Source organism: Narcine bancroftii, chromosome 8, assembly GCF_036971445.1.
Source record: "Narcine bancroftii isolate sNarBan1 chromosome 8, sNarBan1.hap1, whole genome shotgun sequence".
NCBI classification, from domain to species: domain Eukaryota; kingdom Metazoa; phylum Chordata; class Chondrichthyes; order Torpediniformes; family Narcinidae; genus Narcine; species Narcine bancroftii.
Genome location: NC_091476.1, coordinates 173037657 through 173061412, shown reverse-complemented (window position 1 = coordinate 173061412; position 23756 = coordinate 173037657). Strand labels below are relative to the sequence as shown.

Here is a 23756-nt window from a genome sequence, read left to right as displayed (position 1 = left end):
AACAGGTTACATTCTGGCCTTTTCCCCATCCCTTGATACTGACTAATTGTATACCTATCAATCTCCCCCTTAAACTCCCCCAATGGTCGGGCCACCACAGCTGTATGTGGCAACGAATTCCACAAATCCACGATCCCCTGTCTAAAGAAATTTCTCCTCATCTCTGTTTAAATGGGTAACTTCTAATTCTAAGACTGTGCCCATTTATCTATTTGATGGTTGGCTAAATTGAACAGGTTACAGATTGATTCTCTCGCTGTACACTGAATGTATAATTATTTCTCTTTGTATCCTTCCAATCCTTCCAAGATGAGGAAAGGTACGGAGTATGTGAAAATTATGTATACTGCTCTCTTTTATCGAGAAAAAAAAAGGAGTGTAAGGGTACTCCAAGAAATTAGTCAGTTTAACTCCAATTTGGGGAAGTTTATGTAAGCTATAACCAGCAAAACTTTCCAGGTATTTGAAATGAGAAAGGAGAGCCAGCTTGAATATGAAGAGGGAAAAATATGCTTGACTAAACTGGTGGAATTTTTTGATGTAGTAACAGATTCTCCTTGAGCCATCCTTCTGGATTGAACATGACATCCATTCCAATTCTGTGACAGTTTGGTGGCTGATGAAGCCAGTGTGGCAAGCTCGAACTTTTTCACAGATGGCAAGGGACATGTCTGATTAAATAAATGAGTAATTTGTTAAGTCGTATGCAGCTTCCATCGTGTATGGTGTGTGTGAGAGTGAGAGTCTCGGATGCTCCTTCACTTGAAGTGGTCATGGGCCAGAGATGACCAAGAGTCAGAGAGGATGTTGCTTTTATTTTTCAAAGGAAAACATCTTTGAACTGTTTCCACTATCTGGTAATTTCTTCTGATTATGGAGATTGGAGTAGAATGTTGATTTTTCTTTTGGAACCCAAGTGTCAGGCACAAGAATGACGTGGTCTGTCAAAGGTAACCAATTGAATGTAGTTGGGCATTAAGGCTGAGGATGTTAGCCCTGGGAAAGAATATTGACATGTTTTTCTATATCCCAGTAGATTTGAAACATTTTTTGGATGTGTTCACAAGATGACAAGATAAAGGAACAAAAGTAGGCCATTCAGTCCATCGTGTCTGATCGGCAAAGCCACCCTGAGATAAACTGTTTTCACATTTAGTTCAAAATTCTGGCCTTTTCCCCATCCCTTGATACTGACTAATTGTATACCTATCAATCTCCCCCTTAAACTCCCCCAATGGTCGGGCCACCTGTTAGGTCTGCTTTGTTCATGAATGAGTGAGACAAACACCAGGCTGAGTCGAAATCAGGGTTCTTTGTTCTTTATTACCGGATTGTAACACTTGCGACTAACAAAGTTAGTCGGAGAATGCATTCTGCCGTTATCAGCAAAATGGTGATTTTTTATACCCTTGGATACATGCTTAGAACATCATCATATCATTACTTGTCCAATGACTAAAACTGTTGCTATCCTTTCCCTGCTAGCTTCCTGCCTCTCAATCCATCAATGTCTCTCTTATCTTGTAAGTACAAGGATGCATTCTGTTACTCCTTAGTACTGGGTGACTCCTTCTCCGGTCCCATCTCATGATGTTTTACCTAACAGGAGTACAAGGACACCTCCCCTTCTTGTTACTGCCCTGTACAGGGTAACTCCCTACACATTCCCATCTCATGATGTTTTACCTTACAATCCCTCCTTTGTCCTCTTTAGAGGACAATCTCGCCCTGACTATGCTACCACCGCGTTACATTAGTTCGCCTATTATTGCCAAGCTCTATACGGGTTCTGTTCACAGGGTAGTTCGGCTGGTGGGCGAGGGTTCCCCCAACCCTCCTTTGCGTACACCCCCCATCCGTCACCCCGATCCCATTGCCCGTTTACAAGTTTCATCCCATTTGCCCCCAAGCAAAAAACTAGCTAACCCCCCGTACATTAGTAAATTCCCAAGTTAACATATGGTCTACAATCTAATTCATAATACTTGTTCTACAATCTGATTAATAATGTTTGTGTTACAATCAATGTTATAATATTTGGGTTACAAGCAAGGTTAATATTATATGTGTAACAATCTAATTCACAATCCCTCCTTTCCATCACATTCCCCATCAGACTCCAGATCGATCTCAGCAACTTTCTCCGTCTCCTGTAATGTGAGATAGTCTTGCTCCACAGCCTGCACAGCTTGATATTTCGGAGGCAGTTCATCACGGTCAGCAAAGGCTTTCTCTATGGTCCTCGTGACCAGTGTTCGAATGCATGGAATACAACAACAGCCACAAGTGATAAAAATTGATACAGAAATGAACAAACCCAGCAAAAGTTGTCCTAACAATGTGCTCCATCTCCCAAACACTCCCTGTAACCAGAATAAAACAGGATTGGAGACTCCAGACTGGGCTTTTAATTCTTTCGCCAATGCCCTAAGTTTCATTAACCCCTTAGTGAGTGATCCATCTGGCCCTGTGTTATTAGAGATAGAAGTGCAGCATAGATCTCCAAACATAGCACACACTCCACCTTTCTCTGCCAGGACCATATCAATCGCTATCCTATTCTGAAGTGTCATAAGGGAAGTTTCTGACAGTTGTTGATGTATTGCCTCAACAACGTCCCTGGTCAAATTTGCAAGGCGCTGGACATTATAGTGAATAAGGTTGATCCTATTAACATTTTCATTTACAGTGATGGGAAAAATTGCACTAAAAACAGGAAAGCTTTCAAACCCAGCTGCAATCTCATCGGCTAATTTAAATTCGTCCGGAATATTCCGGGCTTGGCCAATGGCATCAATCCATACCCCATCAGGGTTCCTTCCTCCCGGCCCCAAGAGTCCAACACTCCTCCTTTTTCTCCACAGCCAACTCTCTGTGGGGCGCAATTCTAGGGAATCCTCGTCTCCCTCCTGCATTTTGACAATCAGCACTGGCGCATTAAGGGTTACTAGAGCACACCGACCATCCCAGTTAGCGGGGAGCCAGTTGTACAGCACTCTTCCTCCACAAAACTCATCTGTGTAGTCATTCAATCTGCTACAAGTCTCCTTAGTTTCAGATTCATTTTTTTTGTTATGGGACCTCAAAATCATCCCCTGTATATGTTCATGATAACCAGTAACCTGTTTGGCTGCCCTGTCAGGCACCCATGTGGCGTTTTCCCTGCTAATAGTAGGTCGTCTACATACTGAATCAGTGTAACATCTTCCGGGAGCTTTAATTTCATTAGGATTTCGCTAAGGGCCTGATTGAACAGTCCTGGACTGTCCTTATAACCCTGAGGTAATCTAGTGTATGTGTACCGATGTGCTTGGTAAGTGAAAGTGAACCAGTCTTGGCATTCCTCAGCTAATTTCAAGCAGAAGAATGCGTTTGCCAGATCAATGACAGTATAGTATTCGTGCTCCGGACTCAGAGCCCTAAGTGCTACATATGGGTCTGGGACTGGTCTCCGATGGTCTTGGTAGCCAAGTTAATCTCCCGGAGGTCGTGTACCATCCTCCAGTCTTTTCTACCCGGTTTGGGAACAGGCATGATGGGCGTGTTCCACATACTGTCAGGTGCCGCCCTTAAAACCCCTGACTCCATTAACCCTTCTATCGTTCCTTTAATACCCTCCTCCTGACTGGGCGACAAGCGGTATTGTTTTCTCCATATTGGTTTCTGCCCGGGGTTGGCCAATTCTAGAAATACCTCTCCTTTTATTACTCCCACATCATAGGGCCCCGTTGTCCATATATGTGGACTCAGATTAGAAAGATATTTGTCTGAGTCTCTGTGATCAATATTTTCTCCTTCTATGGCTCGGTCTCTTTCTACTTTCTCATTCACTACCTGGTCCCATGCTTCAATATTCAGTCTGACAAATTTTCCTCCCTCCGAGGTGGAATATCCCGGGATTTCTGTCTGCCTGTATTCACACCCTATCGCTTCCTTTACCATCGGACCCAGCTGTCGAGCGTGATGATCTTTGTCAATACCCAAGGTCACATGAGGCACACTTTCTACTCCTAAGCAGAACCACTCCATTTGTTCTTCTGTCATGACAACCATAGCAGCTATTCCCTCCTTACCTACAAAGATAAATGGACAATGTATCGTTTCTGTCTTCCCTTCTTTTAGAGAGTCCCACCTCTCCTCATATTCCTGGTCCGGGTGGATGGTGTAGTTTAATGTAACATGCATAGGATCTAGTGGATAATGGTAATCCCCATACCGAGGAATACTGGCCCTCCACTCAAAAAACTGTTTAATCAGCCCTGGGCCTGGTTCATCATACAGTAGCCGACTCCAGAAAATACTTCTGAAGCGTTAGATGGGGTCATTACTATAAACTGTCCTCCCCTTCTTATTGTATCCCCTGGGTATGTTAACCGAAGGCCCTTCTCAGAACATTGTATGGTTATTCCTAGTTTGGTAAGAATGTCCCTTGCTAATAAATTAATGGGGCAACTTGGCACAACCAGGACAGGCGTTTTAACCCTTTGTCGTCCAAATGTCATGTCGATGTTATCTGTATAGGGCTGTGTTTCCCTTATCCCGGAGAATCCTATTGTAGATAATGTTTTGCCCGAAAATGTGCTCCCTGGGGGTTTTTTAATCACTGTCGTAACTGCTGCCCCTGTGTCAACCATAAATTCAATTTTTTCTCCATTTACCGTCCCCCAAATTTTTGGTGGCTCCCAGGGAGGCGTGATTTTTGATTCTCCAGGGCACCTTCAATAATCAAATTCAGCACCTTCCTCAATATAGTCATTACACTGAGGTGCCTGGACTTGTTGATCACTCTGCCACCCCCCGATTCTCTGGGGCCCATCAATGTGTCCACCCCTACCCCTTGCTTGTCCTCTTAAGTTTCCTCCTCTTCCCCGATAGCCTCTCATAGAGGGTAATCTTTTTCCCCTTGCTCTCCCAGCCTCCGGACAGTTCCGCTGGTAGTGTCCAGGATTTTGGCAGTACCAGCATACTGCATGTTCCCCTCTATACATTGTACCTAGCTGTCTTTCCCAACCATTTCTTACTTGGGGTCCTGGATTTATCACTGGCCCCATGACCTGTGGGACTATCTGTTGGGCCGCTAATTTAACCCCTATATGTTCTATGGCTCTCACCAATTTATCGGTTGTTTTGTCCACCTCCTTCTGGGACGCACTTTCTGACTTAGCATGCTCTGATTGACGATGTCGTTTGATTGCATGTGTCAGGTGTCTTTTCCACAAATCCTCTGACATTGTCTCTAATCCCACAATGTCCCTTAATTTTGCTTGAACCGTAGCAGGTAGTCCGTTTATTATCCCATTACGAAAGTGAGCCCTTCCTAAAGGGCTGTGGTCGGGTCTTTCTCCAGTCCCTGTTTCCCATAAGTCCCATGCTCGAGTGAAATACTCGTGTGCAGTCTCTGCTTCCTTTAGTTGAAGGGTTACCAAGGCATCCAAACTATAGGGTGTAGGAAATGTTTCTCTAAGTGCTTCCCAAAATTTATTCCGAAGTGGGTTAAATTCTATTTCATCCCCCAATTTACTGCTTCTTACAATTTTCTCTATTTGCTTCAGGGCCCCTTCTGCCTTTAATTTTATCATGATAGTTCTGACATCTGCGAGTGCTAATTGTTCTTGGCAGGTTTCTCGCTCAAAACAAGAAATCCATGGACTAGCCCCATTACTCAACGGAGGTAGTTTTTTCATTAAACTCTCTAAGTCCATTCGTGACCAGGGTACATATTTTTGAGTTCCCCGTCCCGTGATCAGTAATGGGCATTGATATCTCAATTTTGGGGATTTCTGCTCCTTCTTTACTCTTGGCATGCATTTATTTATCCCACCTTGTTCTGACTCTTCTTCGTCACTGTCACTGTCCCTATCAGCTTCCAATGTCTCAGGGTCAAAGGTATATTGGTCACGTTCATCTCTAAGATAATCTTTTCGGCCATAGTTTAGTTGTTTCACATCTTTCTCTTTTGTTCTAACTATGTCTATTTTTCTCCCTCCCGAGTCTTTTCCTTTTACTTTCCTCCCATGGTGGATCGTATCTCGTTTCCTCATCTGTACTACACTTTTCGTCCTTTACTCCTATTACCATTCCTTCAGCTTTAATTTCTCCTGACAGTGTTGTAGTTATCTTTTCCACTTCCTTCAATACACCTACCATTAATTCTTTTTGATCCTCATTGATCTGCCCCAGCACATTAATATCTCTGTTTATTTTTTTTAATGTTATCCTGAACCTTTTTCATGTTCCATTTCTGTATCTCTAACTCCTTTTCTATTTTCTTGGACTCCAGAGGGGTCTCTACATCTATTACTCCCCCTTCTATTTTTATTAAAGGGGCCTGTACCTCGTCTGATGTGTCCCTATTCCCGTGGTTCTTGTCACACCCCAGTGTCTCAATATCTGAATATAAGGGACGTGACTCCAGTGTCCCATCTGGGGTGCCAGAGAGAGAGAGAGAGAGAGAGAGAGAGAGAGAGAGAGCATAGCGAGAGAAAGAGATAGAGAGGCAGATACACAGAGCACAAGAGATAGAGAGAGAAAATGCCTTGCACTGGCCCCACTGGGAGAAAAGTCTTCAGATTAACACTTTCGTTTCAAAGGTTTTAAAAGGTTCTCATCCTGTGATCACTGGTCTGGATCAGATTGGGTCTCCCACCACTGGGAACTATCACTCCTTCCTTCCCTCCCACCTCGAGTGAGCTACACGTCAGCCCACAATGTCTGCCCTGATCCCGCAATGGTGGGGGTGCGGGAAAGAGGGAGGGAGAGAGGATAAAACAGGATCCCATTTGATGCGGAGCTGGAATTGTGGGCACAAAATTAAAACCAAATTGTATTTCTCTGCCCTGCCCAACCTGGGGATTTCAGGGCAGCACCGCCACAGATTGGGATTGGGAGGGGGAGTGGGTGAGAGAGGAGGGGGGGGAGAAGAGAGAGAGGGGGAGAGGAGAGAGGGGGGAGGGTGAAAGGAGGGAGGGAGAGAGCAAACCCGGACACTTCGTGGCTGGAAACTGGAAACAGGCACTTTTCCTTTCCCTTCTGTGTTTTGTTTCTTCCAGCTTATCTAAGACACTACGTTTTAAAATTTTTTTTTTCTCTCACCTGTCAGGAACATCTCAGTGCCCCCGGGTAACCAACCCCTCTTCCTCCAGCGGTCTACACATTTTCGGAGCATTTTTTGTTTTTCCAATGCCGCATTACTGGTATTTCGCTCCTCTAATTCCTGATTAATTTCCTTAATAACTTGGTCAAAAGTCTTAGCAGGCAACTGTACAGCCATAGCTGCGGGACCGCTTTCTAATGCCTGTTTTAATTTAGGTTTTTGTCTGTTTAGGGGATCTATGTCAACGAAAATTGCTTTTAAAAATGTCCCCTTGCAAGCTGGATGACTAATATCTTTTAAAAGAACAGTCTCGAAGTCTTGTCCTCCAATTGACTTCAGACTGTCCTGTATACTCTGATTGCTCGTTTTCCACTCTCTGTTTTCCCAAAGGGGTCTGAAAGTTAAATTACAACTAGAAAACCAAATATTTGGGCTATACTTTTGTCCTGTTTCCCTGTACCAATCTATGAATTTACGTAACTTTATCTCCTTGGTGATGTTGGGAATACCCTCATTTAACTTATCAAAAGTATTTCGAATAAACTGGGTGTCTCTTAGGAGTTTGTCAACTTTTTCATTAATATCTCCTACCTGATCCGGACACAGCTGTCGCAGCCTTCTGTCGTCGTTCTTGTTCACCAGGCAGGCGTCCCTGAGTACTTTTTTTTGTTGTCTCAAGGTCTCTAGTGTCTGCTGTGGTATTCAACCACGGCGAATTGGGGAAATAAATTCTTAACTTCTCAAGTGTACAGACATTATCATACCTACCAGACATTTATAAGTCAGTCTCTCAGATACAATTGAGGCCAATAAGCCTGAACCTTTGTTTTCTTTCAAAGCCCAACCTTCACGTGGGAGATTTCTCCTCTTAATAACCAGTTTAGGGCAGAAAACTCAGGTCCTCAATTGTTTATAGACCACCTTCTCACTCTATTGGACTTTGCAACGACACAATAAAGACTTTTAAACTCTAGTAGTTTCTTGCGAAGCACTTAATAAATGTCATTCAAACACCTTAAGGACTTTTATCTTGTCTGTAATCACTTACGTGTTACAATCCTGGCATGCGACCTTCAATTGTGGTCGTCTAATTTGTCCGATCTCCAGTTCTTACTGACAATCATAAAGATTTAAAAAAAAAAGAGAATTTTGTTAAAACAGGCTTCTCTGGACCTTTTTATCAGCCGGCTGAGATGATTGTCAGAAAAAACAGAAACCGTCGTCCAGTGTTCACTCACCCATCACGTCGGGGTCACCAAATTGTTAGGTCTGCTTTGTTCATGAATGAGTGAGACAAACACCAGGCTGAGTCGAAATCAGGGTTCTTTGTTCTTTATTACCGGATTGTAACACTTGCGACTAACAAAGTTAGTCGGAGAATGCATTCTGCCGTTATCAGCAAAATGGTGATTTTTTATACCCTTGGATACATGCTTAGAACATCATCATATCATTACTTGTCCAATGACTAAAACTGTTGCTATCCTTTCCCTGCTAGCTTCCTGCCTCTCAATCCATCAATGTCTCTCTTATCTTGTAAGTACAAGGATGCATTCTGTTACTCCTTAGTACTGGGTGACTCCTTCTCCGGTCCCATCTCATGATGTTTTACCTAACAGGAGTACAAGGACACCTCCCCTTCTTGTTACTGCCCTGTACAGGGTAACTCCCTACACATTCCCATCTCATGATGTTTTACCTTACACACCACAGCTGTATGTGGCAACGAATTCCACAAATCCACGATCCCCTGTCTAAAGAAATTTCTCCTCATCTCTGTTTAAATGGGTAACTTCTAATTCTAAGACTGTGCCCTCTTGTCCTACATTCACATCTACTCTGTCCAATCCTTTCAGTATTTGAAATGTTTCTATGAGATCCCCTCTTATTCTTCTCTACTCCAATGAATACAGTCCAAGAGTTGCTAAACATTCCTCATACATTAACCCTTGCATTCCAAGAATCATCCTGGTAAATCTTTTCTGTACTCTCTCCAACATCATTACATCCTTTTGTTATGGGCCCAGAGGATCCCAAAACTCAGCGATAGAAATTTACCAAGACAAATGGTTACTTAAACAAAAGTTAATTTTAATTTTCTTTAAACATAAAATCAGGATCAAACTTTAAATTATTACTATTAACTTAACCTAACTTAACACCTTTCTAATTCTAAGTGCATGTGTATATGTTCAGGAAAGTTCTTTGATTCACAGTCGAATCTCACTTCTCATTCCTCCAAGTTCACCAGCATCAGGCAATTCTTATACTGTGTACAGAATTCAACATTTATGAATTTTCATCTCTTTACTTTTGTACACTAATCATCTTGTAATGAATCCCAGCATAGCGTTCGGCTTTTTTTAACTGCCGATCCAACGAGTTCTGCACAAGTTCCTTTGCACTTCTGAACTTTAAATATTCTTCTCATCCATATAATAATCTGCCTGTTTATTTCTTCCAAAATGTAAAATTGTACTTTTCTCAACATTGTGTCTCATCTTCCATTTTTTGCCCACTCTACTAAGCTGGTCAAGTCTCTCTGCAACCTTTCAGTTTCTTCAACACTTCATCTGCAAACTTAGCCACAAAACCATTCACTGCATAATCTAATTCTTCAATATGCATTGTAAAAAGAAGCGGCCCCAACACTGACCCATGCAGAACATGACTAGAACAGGGTCCCTTTATTCCCATCCTTTGCTATTTGCTCCACCCAGTCTAACATCTTTTCTGTAATTTCATGGGCTCTCATCTTCTGTGGCACCTTATCGAAAGCCTTTTGAAAATCCAAATACATAACATCGTGTGTTCTGTGAAAAATCTGCAATGACTTGAGTATGACTTCAAAGCTGGCGTTGTCTACATACATAACTTGGTGTGACTTTGACTGAGTAGGTTAAATAGTTTTCTGTTTTTTTTTCTAATTGTCAACTCCATTCCTTCAGGAGGTTTATTGGAAGCAAGGTTCCACGTTGTGGTGAAGATTTGGGAAAAAAAGGGGCAATGATCCAGTTGTGTTTGCTGCTTAGAGATTGGTTCTTTGTAGAGCTGATGATGAGATTCATGGCTTGCATGCTATTATGAAACCAATTTAAAGTGGGGAAGAATAATAAATAAAGTTGAAGGGAATGCAATAGATGTTTTTTAAATTTATTTTCAGAATGCATTTAGCAATATTAAGATCCATGAAATCAATGGCCAGATGGAACATGGACAAGATTTTCATTTTAAAGCAGAACATCAGGTGATACCAGTGGTTGAAAACCAAAGCAATACTAATACTGTAGGTCTGATTTTAAAAACAGATAATGGAAATGCTCAGATCAGGTATTATCATGGAGGGAGAAACAGAATTACCATTTTGGGTTGATTTATAACTTTGTGTAATGGATGCAATACAAATCCAAGTTGGTCTTTTTTTTTTTAAGTAGAGTTTGAACTGTTATACAATTCTATTCTTGTCCTGTTCTGTTTCCCAACGGCACCAATACTTGCATGCTAATTCCTGGTTTTGTTTCTATGTAAGGCCCAAGGACGTGACCTGAGCACTATTTCAGCAGAAAGCATCTTTGAATCCATGTTTCACAGCACTGATAGCTGTGCCAGCCATGATGGCTCACAACAGACTGGTAGGAACAATGCGAGTGATTCTGTTGTCTTCTTGGAAGTATATTATTCAAGTTTAATTGCATTTCAGATGTATTTCCAGATATATTTGTACACAACTTTCTGTTTAATCATTTAAAAACAATTGTTTTGTAGCTGGCTAATTAATGGAGTTGGTTCAACATTCATACTAGGTCAATTTGACAATTTTAACATGAGTGAATTTTGAAAATTATCTTTGGATATTTTAAATGTACATGTTTTAAAAAAAAAACAGACTTTGTTAGACAGTTAATTAAACAGAAATAGTCAATGAACTGTAAAATATCTGCAAATCCATTTTTCTCTTTCATAGCAATCTTATTATGAATAGTTTTGAAAGGTAAATTTTCATATACAGCTTTTTAAAGACTAGTTCCAGAACAATATGTTAATGCCTCAGTCCTTTTCTGAAAAATGATGAGTGGGAAATGGAAACTGAGCTGTGGGCTAAAATGATGAAACCAAAGGTGTAAAATATTGGACATAAAGTGTGAAAAGCTAGAAAAATCAAAGCAAATGTTTTGGTCAAAGTGGTGCTTCTACATTCATGAATAGAATGTGGAACTCTTCAGGGCTGTTTGCCAGTTATTGCTCAGTGACTTTTTTGAGGAAACAAGAATTGCAGAAGCTGGAATTTTGAGCAAACAATGTTTCATCTGAGGGTATCAGCAGGTCAGAGTGTCCATGGCAAAAAATGGACAGTCAATCTTTAACACCATCTGCCCCTCCAATGTAGGAGACAAGGGCACTGCTCATGCTAATGAGGTGGCCTAGGGTGGGTGGAGAGTCACTTATGTTATGAGCCCAGAGGACCCTAAAACCCAGCAGCAATAGAAATTCACCAAGACAAATGGTTACTTAAACAAAAATTGCTTTTAATTATCTTTAAACATGAAAACAGGATCAAACTTTGACTTATTACTATTAACTTATCCTAACTTAACCCCCTTCTAATTCTAAATGTAGGTGTATGTAATGTGTATGTGTAAGTTCAGAAAAGTTCTTTGAATCACAATCCGAACTCATTTCTCACTCTCTTCCAAGTTCACTGGTTACAGGGAATTATTATTCTGTGCATAGAATTTAACATTTATGAATCTTCACCAGGCTTTGGTGCTTGAAAGGTAAATGGTTACCGCTCAGGAAAGTTCTTGTCGGTTTTCAGAGGGAAAGTTGTTGCTCGTTGGTCACACACACTGATGCCTTCTGATTAGTCATTTCAGTGTCTTGCCGAAGAAACTTGCCCCATCAGGGTTTTCCAGATGAGATGATCTCTTTCTTTCAGGTCATCATAGATCCTTGTCTGTTTCCCTTATTTCAAGTGAAACATTATACAGCCAGGCATCTCTTGTATGGACCACAAGGGCTTTGAACAGGCTGAACTAAGAACTCACAGCCCATCCTCAAAATGGGGTTTTCCACAAGCTTGTCAGCTTGTCCTGTTCCAGTCCCAGCTGCTGCTGCTGAACTGTAGAATTGAATTCTCTCTCTCTCTCCCCCTCACTTTCAGAGAAAACCACATGACCCTCTGAGAACAGCCAATTGCCTTCAGACTGTGGCTCTGGACCTAATCTCCCGAGTTCATTCATCTGTTGTTTTCCAAAAGAATAATCCATTACTCCACAGCATGTCCAATTAACATCTACTTGTGAAGTCCTTGTAGGCATCCTTGAAAGTTTTTGCAAAGGCACCTGGAGCCAGGACTGTCTGGCTTGAGCAGAGCTCCAGCATGCTAAATGAGATCCGTTTTGAAATGTTTCTATGTGACCTACACTTAAAAAAAAAACCTGCCACAATTTATCTCCTTTAAAACATATCTATATACAATATAAAATATAACATAATCTGTCATATTAGAGTGCATCAAGCTTGACGCTCATGGCGCTGGAGTGGGTGGGGGGGTAGGTCTGATGGCAAGCGATGGGTGTAGCCCTATGGGGAAGGGGGCACACCACCTAGTTTGGGGGAATCAATGCCCATGATTTGTGCCGACCCTGATCGAAATTATTGAACAGGGGAACATGCTGAACATCCTTAATCTTTCAAGAAAGTAGCGCATTTTAAGAACTATTGTGTCAACGATTGGTCACTGGATATGTTTACTTCCAAGAACGTGAAGCCATCCACCCTTTTCACTTCAGTGCCAATGGTGAAGGCAAAGGTATGGTCTCTGCCCCATCTCATGAAGTCAGTGATCGTCTCCTTCATCTTATTGATGGTGAGAGAGGTTGTTATCTTGGCACCATACCACTAGTCTTTCATTTTCCTTCCTGTGTTATGTGAGAGTGGAAAGATTACAAAGAACCATAGTGGCTATTTTTTTTCCACAGAGTAGTAAGAATGTGGAACGTGCTGCAAGGAAGTGTTGGAGACAGATGCAATTACAGTATTTAAAAGACAGTTGGACAGGTTGATTGATAGAAGAGGATTTGAGAAATTATGGGCCAAACACATGCAAGTAGGACCAGCTCAAGTAGGCAACTTGGCTGCCATAGACACATTGGGCCCAGGGACCTATTTCTCTGCGTATAACTCCTGCTCAGGAATGAGAATTTTAAACTGCAGCATTAGAAGCTATAAAGGTGAATTATTTCCACATGACCATTCAAATCTGGCAACAGTGTTTTCCTTTGGAGTGCTCAAAAAATATACATATTGATTTAAAAACGGATCAATTTATGTTTAATATCTGATATAATATTTTTAATATTTACTTTCCAGCAGGTTGATTAGAAAGTGATTTAATTTGAGTAGTTAAAATAGTATCAAATTTGAAATTAGTTGGAAAGTTGCTTGTAATTTGCTAAAATTGTGATTTTTGAAATAATTTTGGGAAATTTTGTTCTTTTTTCCTAAAACTATAGATGGGCTATGTGGAATACCTGGAACGTTTGGCAGTGATGCTCAGCCTGCGCCTATTGTTAATAGAGCTCTTGGAGATTCTGGTTCGTTATTGTCATTTCCCATCCCACTTCAAACCCTGTCACAGTCAAATATCGAGGGACGTTCCCAGCAAGCTACAGACCTTATCCCCACATCGTTGGACGCTTTGGCTACCAATACTCACCAAACAGCATTTGGGAATCCCACTGGGATTTTGCAGACACCTCAAGTGCCTGTCCCACCAGTCACACAATTTTCAACCAATAATCAAGAATTTATTCAGCCTTCTGCAGCGCCACAACAGCCGACGCAAGGACTTCCAACTATGTCCAGTAATGGCCTTGCATCCTCTTGTAACACAGAATCAATGCCGGCTATGGTACAGACTGTGCCTTTGGCAACCAACAACTCTTCTATACCAATTAATCCATCACAGGCCACCACTATTCTTCAGCCCAGCATTGTCATGGCAGACCAGAACCTGCAATGGATCATAAATGGAGCCAACACTGTTCAACAAAATTCTGAGAAAATAGTGAGTATGTCATGTCTAATCACATTTTAAAACAAGTTTTATTGAATATGTTGAATGAATAGCAGAGCATGCCATAATCTACTTTTATCAGTCTGACAGACTTGGTAAAGCTCTTTTAATAGGTTAATGAATTTAATTTCAGATTTCAGATTTATTGGCAGAGTGCATGTATGACCACTCATACAACCCTAAGATTCTTTTTCCTTTTTCTTTCTCATCTATCTATCTATCTATTTATTTATTTATTTATTTTTAAAACTTTATTTTAAGGTTTTATCACAGGAATAAAAAGAAAGATTACATTTAAAGAAAAGATATAAAATAAAATAATATAATTACAATACAACATTAATAACCTAACTTAATTCAATCTAACCCCCCTACATATACAAGAACTTAAAAAATATATATATATATATAAAAACCCACCCTTCCCCTCCCCAAAATAAAGAGTGAAGAATTAGTAAAATTAATAATATTATGTATTAAAAAAAACACACACAAAAAAGAAAAATATGACAAAAATAATAAAAAAAAGATTTATCAGATCTAAAATATCACATCTAAGAGCATACTTAAATCAAACTTAATTGCATATACTTAACAAATGGAGTCCACTTCAACTTATAAAATGACATCTTATCTTGGATTGAAAAAGATATCCTTTCCATAATTAAACAAGACTTCATCTCTAAATGCCACCTGTCCAAAGTTAATATATTTCTATCTTTCCAAGTAGATGCTATACATTTCTTGGCCACTGCTAAAGCTAAATAGATAAAAGAAATCTGATAATTATTTAATCCTAAATCAATTAATGATTGCATATTCCCTAATAAAAATATATCAGGATCTAATACAACACAAATATTATATAATCTATTCAATATAGATTGAATTCCTTTCCAAAATTGTTGCAATCGGTCACAGGACCAGACAGTATGTAAAAAAAAGTACTGGCTGTCTGGTCACAACGAAAACAACAATCTGACTTACTAAGACCAAATTTTTTAAATTTTTCTGGTGTTAAGTATAATTGATGTATAAAATTATAATTAATCATCGTTAATCTAGCATTAATCAATTTCCGAATACTGTTTTGACAAATTTCCATCCAAGCTTCTTCAGCTATTGTAGAACCTAAATCTTTTTCCCATTTCAACTTATCTTTATCCCAATCTTTCTTACTTTCATTTTCTTGTAAAATACAATACAAATCAGATATATACCCTATTTTTGGTATTGAAAGTACATTTCTCAAAGCTAGATTCGAGCAATAAAGTCATTTCCGACCACTAATCTGCTTTACAAATGATCTTAACTGATAGTACACAAATACTGAATTTCCACTAATACCAAATTTCCTTTGTAATTCCTCAAAAGAACAAAAATGCCCTTCAAAAAAAACAATCAGATAAGTTTTTTATTCCTTTCCTTTCCCATTGTTTCAAAGTGATATTGGGGACCGTAAAAGGAACAAGTTGATTATTATATAATGGCAATCGCCCAGACCATTTATTTTTAAGCCCCATTTTATCAAGTTTACTCGTCCATAGATTCAATAAATGTTTCAATATTGGTACATCATAAGTTCGTAACAAATTTTTATTCCATTGAAACAAAAATTCATATGGAGATTTTTCTAAAATAACTGCCAGTTCCATCTTTGCCCAACTGGGCGGATCCTCCATATTCATTAGTGCACTAAGAAATTTAAATTGAGCTGCCTCATAATAATATTGAAAATTAGGTAATCTCAAACCTCCAAATTGAAAGTCCCACATCAATTTTTTCATTGCTACCCTCGGAAATTTTCCCTTCCACAAAAATTCTCTAACTGCTTGTATAAATCCTTAAAAAACTTTTTTTTAAAAAATAAGGAATTGATTGAAATAAATATTGCATCCGAGGAAAAAATATTCATTTTTATAGTATTAATCCTCCCCAATAAACCTAAAGGTAAGTCCTTCCACCTAATCAAGTCTAGTTTAATCTTTTTTATTAAGGGAAGGTAATTAATTGAATATAAATCTTGATATTCTGTATTGACATTAATTCCCAAATATTTAATTTGTTTTGTCCACTTCAATTTTGTAATATTTTTATATATCAAATAATCATCTTTACAAATTGACAAAATTTCACTTTTAGGCCAATTTACCTTATAGCCAGATAATTGACCATAATTTTCTAAAGATTCTTGAATTGCTGGTAAAGAAATATCAGGGTCCACCATATATAATAAAACATCATCTGCAAATAAATTAATCTTGTATTCCTCATTCAAAACTCTCATACCCTTAACATTTTCATTTTGATGTATTAACTGTGCCAAAGGTTCAATAACTATAGCAAATAAAGCAGGTGACAATGGACATCCTTGTCTAGTAGACCTTGTTAAATCAAAAGATTCTGAGATCTGTCCATTAGTAGCAACTCTAGCCTTTATCAATCCAATAAACGAAGAACCAAAACAAAATTTCTCAAGTACTTTAAATAAAAACTTCCATTCCACTCTATCAAAAGCCTTTTCTGCATCTAATGAAACCACTATTGGATAATTCATTTGAAATTTAAATTTATTTATCAAAGTAATTAGTCGCAAAATATTATCAGACGCATATCTGTTTTTTATAAATCCTGTTTGATCTTTATGTATTATTTTAGGTAAATATTGAGCCAATCTATTAGCCATAACTTTAGCTACAATTTTATAATCTACGTTTAACAACGATATTGGTCGATAAGAAGAAACCTGTAAAGGATCTTTATTTTTTTTGGTATAACCGTAATTATTGCATTAGAACAAGATTCAGGTAATTGAAAAGTTTTATAAATTTGCTGTATTACATTCTTATAAATAGAAGATATATCAACATAAAAAATTTTATAAAATTCTATAGAGAACCCATCTTCACCGGGCGCCTTTCCATTTGGCATATCTCTTATGGCCACTTCAATTTCATTTTCTGTAAAAGATTTATCCAACTCTTGTCTATCTTCATGATTCAGCTGTGGCAAATTAATATTTTTCAAAAAAGAATCTATTGCATCTTCACTTACATCTTTACACTCAGACGTATATAATTTTTTATAAAAATTGCAAAATTCCTTATTAATTTCTTTTTGTCTAAAAGTAATACCCGATTTTTTTCTAATTACTGGTATAATCCTGGATAATTGTTCTTTTTTAACTGCCATGATAAAACTTTGAGCTTTCTCACCCCATTCATAAAACTTGTGTTTAGTTCAATTCATTAAACATTCAAATCGATATGTTTGTAATTCATTATACTTTAATTTTAAATTAGTTAACTGGTTCTTTTGCATTTCAGTAGCATTTTTTTGAAATTCTTTTTCACTTACAGTTATCTTTTTCTCTAAATCTTCAATCTCTCTAATTCTCTCTTTCTTTAGATGCATAACTAATAATTTGACCTCGTAAAAAAGCTTTCATTGCGTCCCATAAAACAAAATGACTAGAAACAGAGTTAACATTATTACTAATAAAATCCTCAATTTGTTTTTTTAAATAACTAGTAAATTCTGGTTTTTGTAATAACATAGTGTTAAATCTCCATCTTGGAGTTCTCTGAACATCTTGTGAACTCTGATATTCTAATAATAATAATGAATGATCTGAGACCAACCTTGCCTTATAATCCACAGATATAACCTTATCCTGCAAATGTGTTGAAATTAAAAAATAATCAATTCTTGAAAAGGAATTATGACGTGAAGAAAAAAAAAATCTTTCTCTGTAGGATTAAGTCTTCGCCAGATATCAACTAAATTCAAATCTTTCATCATATTAGTCACTTGTACTGCCATCTTAGATTTCTTAATTACTCTTGGATACTTGTCCAATAAAGGCTCCAATACCACATTTAAATCTCCCCCAATCTTCACATTAGAATTTGTTTGTCCAAGTAATAAAGACACATCTACAATAAAAGCTGTATCTTCAACATTTGGAGCATAAACACCAAGCAGAGTCCAAGCCTCATTAAGAATTGTACAATTCAATTTTAATAATCTTCCTCCATTTTTCTCTTCATTCTGTAACTGAAATGGTAAATTCTTTTGCACCAGAATTGCCACTCCTTTTGCCTTTGAATTAAATGAAGAATAGAAAACTTGTCCAACCCATTCACGTTTAAGTTTCAAATGTTCCTTATCTGTTAAATGAGTTTCCTGCAAAAAAGCCACATCAACTTTAAATTTTTTTAAGTAAGCAAGTACTTTCTTACTCTTAATAGGATTATTTAAACCCTGAACATTGAGAGGCAAACTTAAGTTTAGACATTACTTACAATAACACAAAGAAAAAGAGGAGGAAAAAAAGAAAAGAAAAAAAAACACCCCCTCCCCTTATCCCCTCCTAAAACTACAAAAAGAGAAAGAAAAAAAAAGAAAGATAATAATTAAAAAAAACTTCGCTCCTTAATCCAAAAATTAATGGAAAAAATACAGGTAGGAGGTTGCAACCACCTCCTCCTGTCTCAACCGCTCAATGCGGTAACTCCCACAAGGTATTGGGTGTGAGATCACTCACACGTAGCTGATGACTTCTGGAAAATGATGCCCGCCCAGCTCCCTCTCCCAACTCCCGTTTCACATTAAACTATCATCATTATCTGAAATCTTCTCAGAAAATTTAAAAAAAAATTAACTTTATCACTACGACCACCATTGTTTCCATTTCTTCTTGGAATTCGGTTCCCATCTTGCGTCTCCAATCTCCTTGGAGACCGTGGTGAACTACGTCTTTCCTGAAATTGCGTAATTGGCAACAATTGAGCAAAGTCCATAGCTTCCTTAGGGTTATCAAAAAATTTTGGTTGATAGCCATTTTGAAAAATCTTCAATACTGCAGGGTATCTAAATGTTGCTTTATATCCTTTTTTCCACAACACTTCTTTCACAGGATTAAATTCACGTCATTGAGACATAACTTCTTGACTCAAATCCGGATTTAAAAAAAAAACACGATTGTTCTGAACCATCGAGGGAGATCTTTGTTGTGCATTTCTTATAGCCACACGCAAAATTGACTCTCTATCATAATTTAAACAACGAACCAGAACAGGTCTTGGATTTTGTCCTGGAAAAGGCTTTCTTCTCAAAGCTCTATGGGCACGTTCCAATATTAAGCCTTCCGGAAACTTATCTTGTCCTAACACTTGTGGAATCCATTCAGTGAAATATTTTCTTGGATCTGAATCTTCCATATCTTCTGGCAAACCGACAATTTTTATATTATTCCGTCTAGATTGATTCTCCAAATAATCAACCTTTTTCGCTAAATTTTTATTCTGAATTTGTAAAGTTTCAATTGTTTTATTTACATCTTGTATTTGATCTCGTACCTCGACTATGCCTTGGTCACAAACATCCTTTCGCTCGTTTCAAGCTTAAAAGCTCCATAATCAACCATCTGTTGGGTATTAATGTCCACCAAAGTATTAAGCTTTGTATTAACCTGAACTAAAGCCTTACCTATTTCTTTTATTGTAGAGGATAACTTGGATTCAAGATTCTTAATAAGCATATCTACTGGAATAGATTCGGGCACAGTAGGATCCTGCTGTTTCTGTGTCGCCAAAGGGTCTTCTATTCCTTCCCTTGGTTTAACTGCTTTTCTTACAGTATGACTGTGTGTGGAAACCCCTGCCACAACCTCCTCAGCAGTATCTGGAGGCTGATGGCCAGGGTTATCCTTGACCCATATTATATCAAATGCCTTCATTACATCAATGTCTGTTGAAGTCTTCATTACTGGTGGTGCATTTCGCTGTGCCACCGCTACATCAATCGGTAAACGTCTTTTCAGAGTCGGGTCTTCAGCTGGCAGCGTCCCAGCTGTTCTAGCTGTCAAAGATTCACTGACAGCACTCACAGCGGGTGTTGATTCACGCGCACGCACCTGGCTAGCCCTTTGTTCCGAGGGCTGCCAGGCGCCATCTTTAAAGAGCCCTACCGATAAAGAGCGGAGCTCTATTGCCGAATCTTGTATCTCTCTTCCTGGATCCATTCCACGCTGAGTCCTGGCTTCTTGTATACAGGTAGGCTCAGATAACCTCGGGAAATGCAGTTTCTTAACGATCTGTTGCCGTTTTTTTTACTTCTTTTCAGCAGTTGTACCATCAGAAATTGATTCAACACCTCTAACTATTTCTAGGCTTTTAAAAAGTTTTAACGGGCACTTATAGACAAAACAATAACAAAGAGTCAGGAGAGGACTGGAAGGCACGTCTGTTCCTTACGCCATCTTGCCACGGCCCCCCAAGATTCTTTTTCCTGTGGGCCAGGCAGAATGACCACTTATTGGCACATGTACACATGTGAACAAATAAAGAAATGGAAACAACTGTGCAATACATGGAGGAGAAAAAATAAACAAACAGTAAAGTGCAAAAGTAAGTCTAAATTGAGCTACACCCTTGGTACATTTATAAGGGTGGGAGGAAACCCCCTCCCCCCGAGAAAAACCTACGCACACAAGGGGAGAACATTCAAACTCCTTATAGACAATACAGGATTCCACCCCTGGTCCCGATTATTGGCCCTGTAAAGGCATTGGGCTAACCGCTATCCTATCTAAAATGAATTCCTGATTGAATTTCATGCTGAGGAGTCTGATGTGGAGGGATATCAACTGTTCCTGAATGTGATGGAGTGGGTCTTGTGGCACCTACACCTCTTTCCTGTGGGTAACAGGGAGAACAGTGCATGTGCTGCGTGCTGCTCTCTGATGACACTGTTCCCTGAAGATGTTCTCGATCGTGGAGTGGGACGTGCCTATGATATCCTGGGCTGTGACTACTAATTTTTGCAGGGCTTTAAGCTCGGGGGTAGTAGCATGCCCATACCAGACTGTTTTGCAGCCGATTGCACATTTTTCACTACACATCTGTCCACAAACACCTGAGGAAATAGAGGTGCTGTCGTGCTCTCTTGATGTAATTAATTTCATTGGTAGAATCGACCTTGCACTCTAAATTACCCATTCTTAACAGCAGCTCCACAACCTGCCCACCACCCCCACCCATTGAGCCTTACACCACATGTAAGTAAAAGTCTTATTTTCTTTTCACCTCATGTAACATCAATATTTTTTGTTCTTTCATATAGTCTGTAGAAGTATGGGGGGGGGAAAAAAAATGTAACTGCTTCACAAGGAAGGGGGCCCTTAAAGTATGAGCAGAGTCCTAAAGGGGCCATAGCCAAAAAAAAGTTGAAAATGGGTACTCTAGACTAACCTTCTGTTATGAACTAACAAAACCTTGCTAGTACTAACTCAGGAACAGCAATGTAAAATTCACCAGACAATGGTAAATTCAAAATAATTTTTTATTCTCTCTCTCTCTCCTTCATGGCCCATCCCTTCCCAAGCAAAGATGAACACGGTGCCTTGTAGCTCTTCTGTCCTCACAGAACTTTTGTTCTGTTTTTCATGGAGCTTTAAACACCATGTGCCGGGGCAAAGACTTGGAGGCGAATGCTTTCCCAGGACAAACACCTCCCTCTGGGTCCCACGCCACTGGGCCTGGTGGAGGGCGAGGTTCGACAGCCAGAGTGATGCGGGATTACCCCACAGTGGTCTGTTCCAAGACCGTGCTTGCTGGCTGTTGTCCTTAAACTCTTTTCATTAAATTCTTAATAACATAACATTTCTTACTTATCACGATATATGACTGTGCGATTAAATTCAAACCATTACAGTTTAAGCTTGATTCTGGAAAAAGTCAATTTTAAAATCCAGTTTCAAACATCTTGTTGAATTTGAGATCTTTTTAAATCGCAGTTCAGAAGTAATTATGAAGCACTGTTAAACATTATATTTTCAGATTTCTTTAAACTCACAAGTCTCTTGATGAGTTTTCTTTCAGAAATATATTTCTTCTGACAAATGATTTCACATTTTCCCTTTATCTTGTTGGGATTGCAGAATTGTGATCTTCCCAAGGATTTTGTTCTCAAACAGGAGTGACCATCTTCTGGACACAAATGAGGATGCCTCTCTTCTTAAAAGAGCAGTCGGAAGTAGTCTTACCGATGTAAAAGCCACTTATGTTGTGTATCTCCTATGAGGATGATACAACATAGAACAGCATCTCCCTCTCTTTCCAGAGACTACTGTTCCAATCGTGTCTTTTCACAGGAAGGTCAATTTTCTTTGGTGGTGTCCAAAATGTGTCTCTGCCTTCATTTTATGGTTCTCTGACATCATATGATGTGGCATCACCATGGTTTTGGTTTCATTGCTGCAAATCCTCCTGCCTTTCTTCAAAACCATTCCATATGCATAACAACCTCAGAACTTATTTCTGTTCCAAGAGGCTTAAGTGGTTTACCATGCCGGGAAGTCTACTTTCCGGCATGGTTTCTTTCCACTCACATACCACTTTAAGTATTCCCTATGCCATCGATGCTCTCTGATTAGGAAGGGATTGCTTCAGGTGGGATGTGGGTGGAAAGAAAAAGTTTGAAGCCCACTGTTTTAATTTTTTGCTGTCTCACTCATTGCTGATCATGATTAGAATTGTTCACCAAGAAAATTTCCACCAGCCAAAAATGTTTTTTATATATTTTGGTATACAGTAGTTGGTTTGATTGAAAATCATTGCCATCTGATCTGGATTCTCCCGTAGCTTTGTCCTTTCCACAATCTCTCATTATTTCAACTGTTACCAAAAAGAGATGAAATTTGTAATTAATTTCCAGGTTTAAAAAAAAAATGACTTTAAAGGTGAACCTGGACCTATCTAATATTGGCATGCATTCTTGGAAGTTATCTGTGTCTGTTTGGAACTTGTTTTTAAGGTTACATGTTGGTAGAAAATTGCTTGGACCAGACATAATTGCATTGGTTTCCAGTTTTATTAGGTGGGTGTGGTACAGGGTTTATTGTTCAAAATCAGTTTTGCAAATAACAATCGAGTTCAGAATTGAAAGTCTGTGCCTAATGAGTCTGCTTTGTACTTTGCACTCTTGAATTCTTGTTATTTTATAACCTGTTCTGAGTGAAAACCCTGGGGAAATTCGAGAGAAATTTCAAACCTTTGTAAGCAGTTCATCAAGATTATATTAGTTTTAGTGCAATATAATTTATCTTGACCAGTTTCATTGCAGAGGAAAGATTTTGGTGGCAATTCCAAGATTGATATCATGAAATTGTAGGATATTGATTAGAAGGAGTTGATTCATACAGCATTAATTACCTTTTCCAGATGAGGGCAGTGGAAGAAAATTAAACTTCTTTGAGCATGTTTTATTTTGGCTAAAGTTTTGGGATTAGAGTTTTAACCTAGTTACTAAAATCCAGTGCAAAAAGATTGTGGGAAGAAAGGGAGTGGGAACCAACTGAGACTTTTAGACAAAATTATCAGAATGCAACTGTTTGCAAATAAGTTTTCTGAATATGGATTTTACCTATATTTTTCTCATTGCGAGCTTGTGGTGTTTTTTGTGTTAGATGAAATCTTTTTCCCCAGCTGAATATAAAAGGCTCTTTGGGTGAAATTCAGAGATAATTGTCCTTGGTGTCCTTTCTAGTGTTTAACACTGGATCAATGTTAACTTTTTTTTTAA

General features: G+C 38.7%; 1 protein-coding gene across 8 annotated transcripts in view; it reads left to right on the top strand.

Moving 5' to 3' along the window:
• mtf1 (metal-regulatory transcription factor 1) overlaps nucleotides 1–23756 on the top strand; it is a 111178-nt gene that overhangs the window by 59741 nt on the left and 27681 nt on the right. For all 8 annotated transcript variants that reach the window (XR_011343581.1, XR_011343584.1, XR_011343583.1 and 5 more), the window contains exons 8-9: nucleotides 10623–10725; nucleotides 13609–14162. Coding sequence is in view for 3 of the 8 variants with exons in the window: in XM_069895835.1 (XP_069751936.1) it covers nucleotides 10623–10725; nucleotides 13609–14162 (657 nt within the window). In the remaining 5 variants the exon portion in view is untranslated. The remainder of the gene's footprint in view (nucleotides 1–10622; nucleotides 10726–13608; nucleotides 14163–23756) is intronic.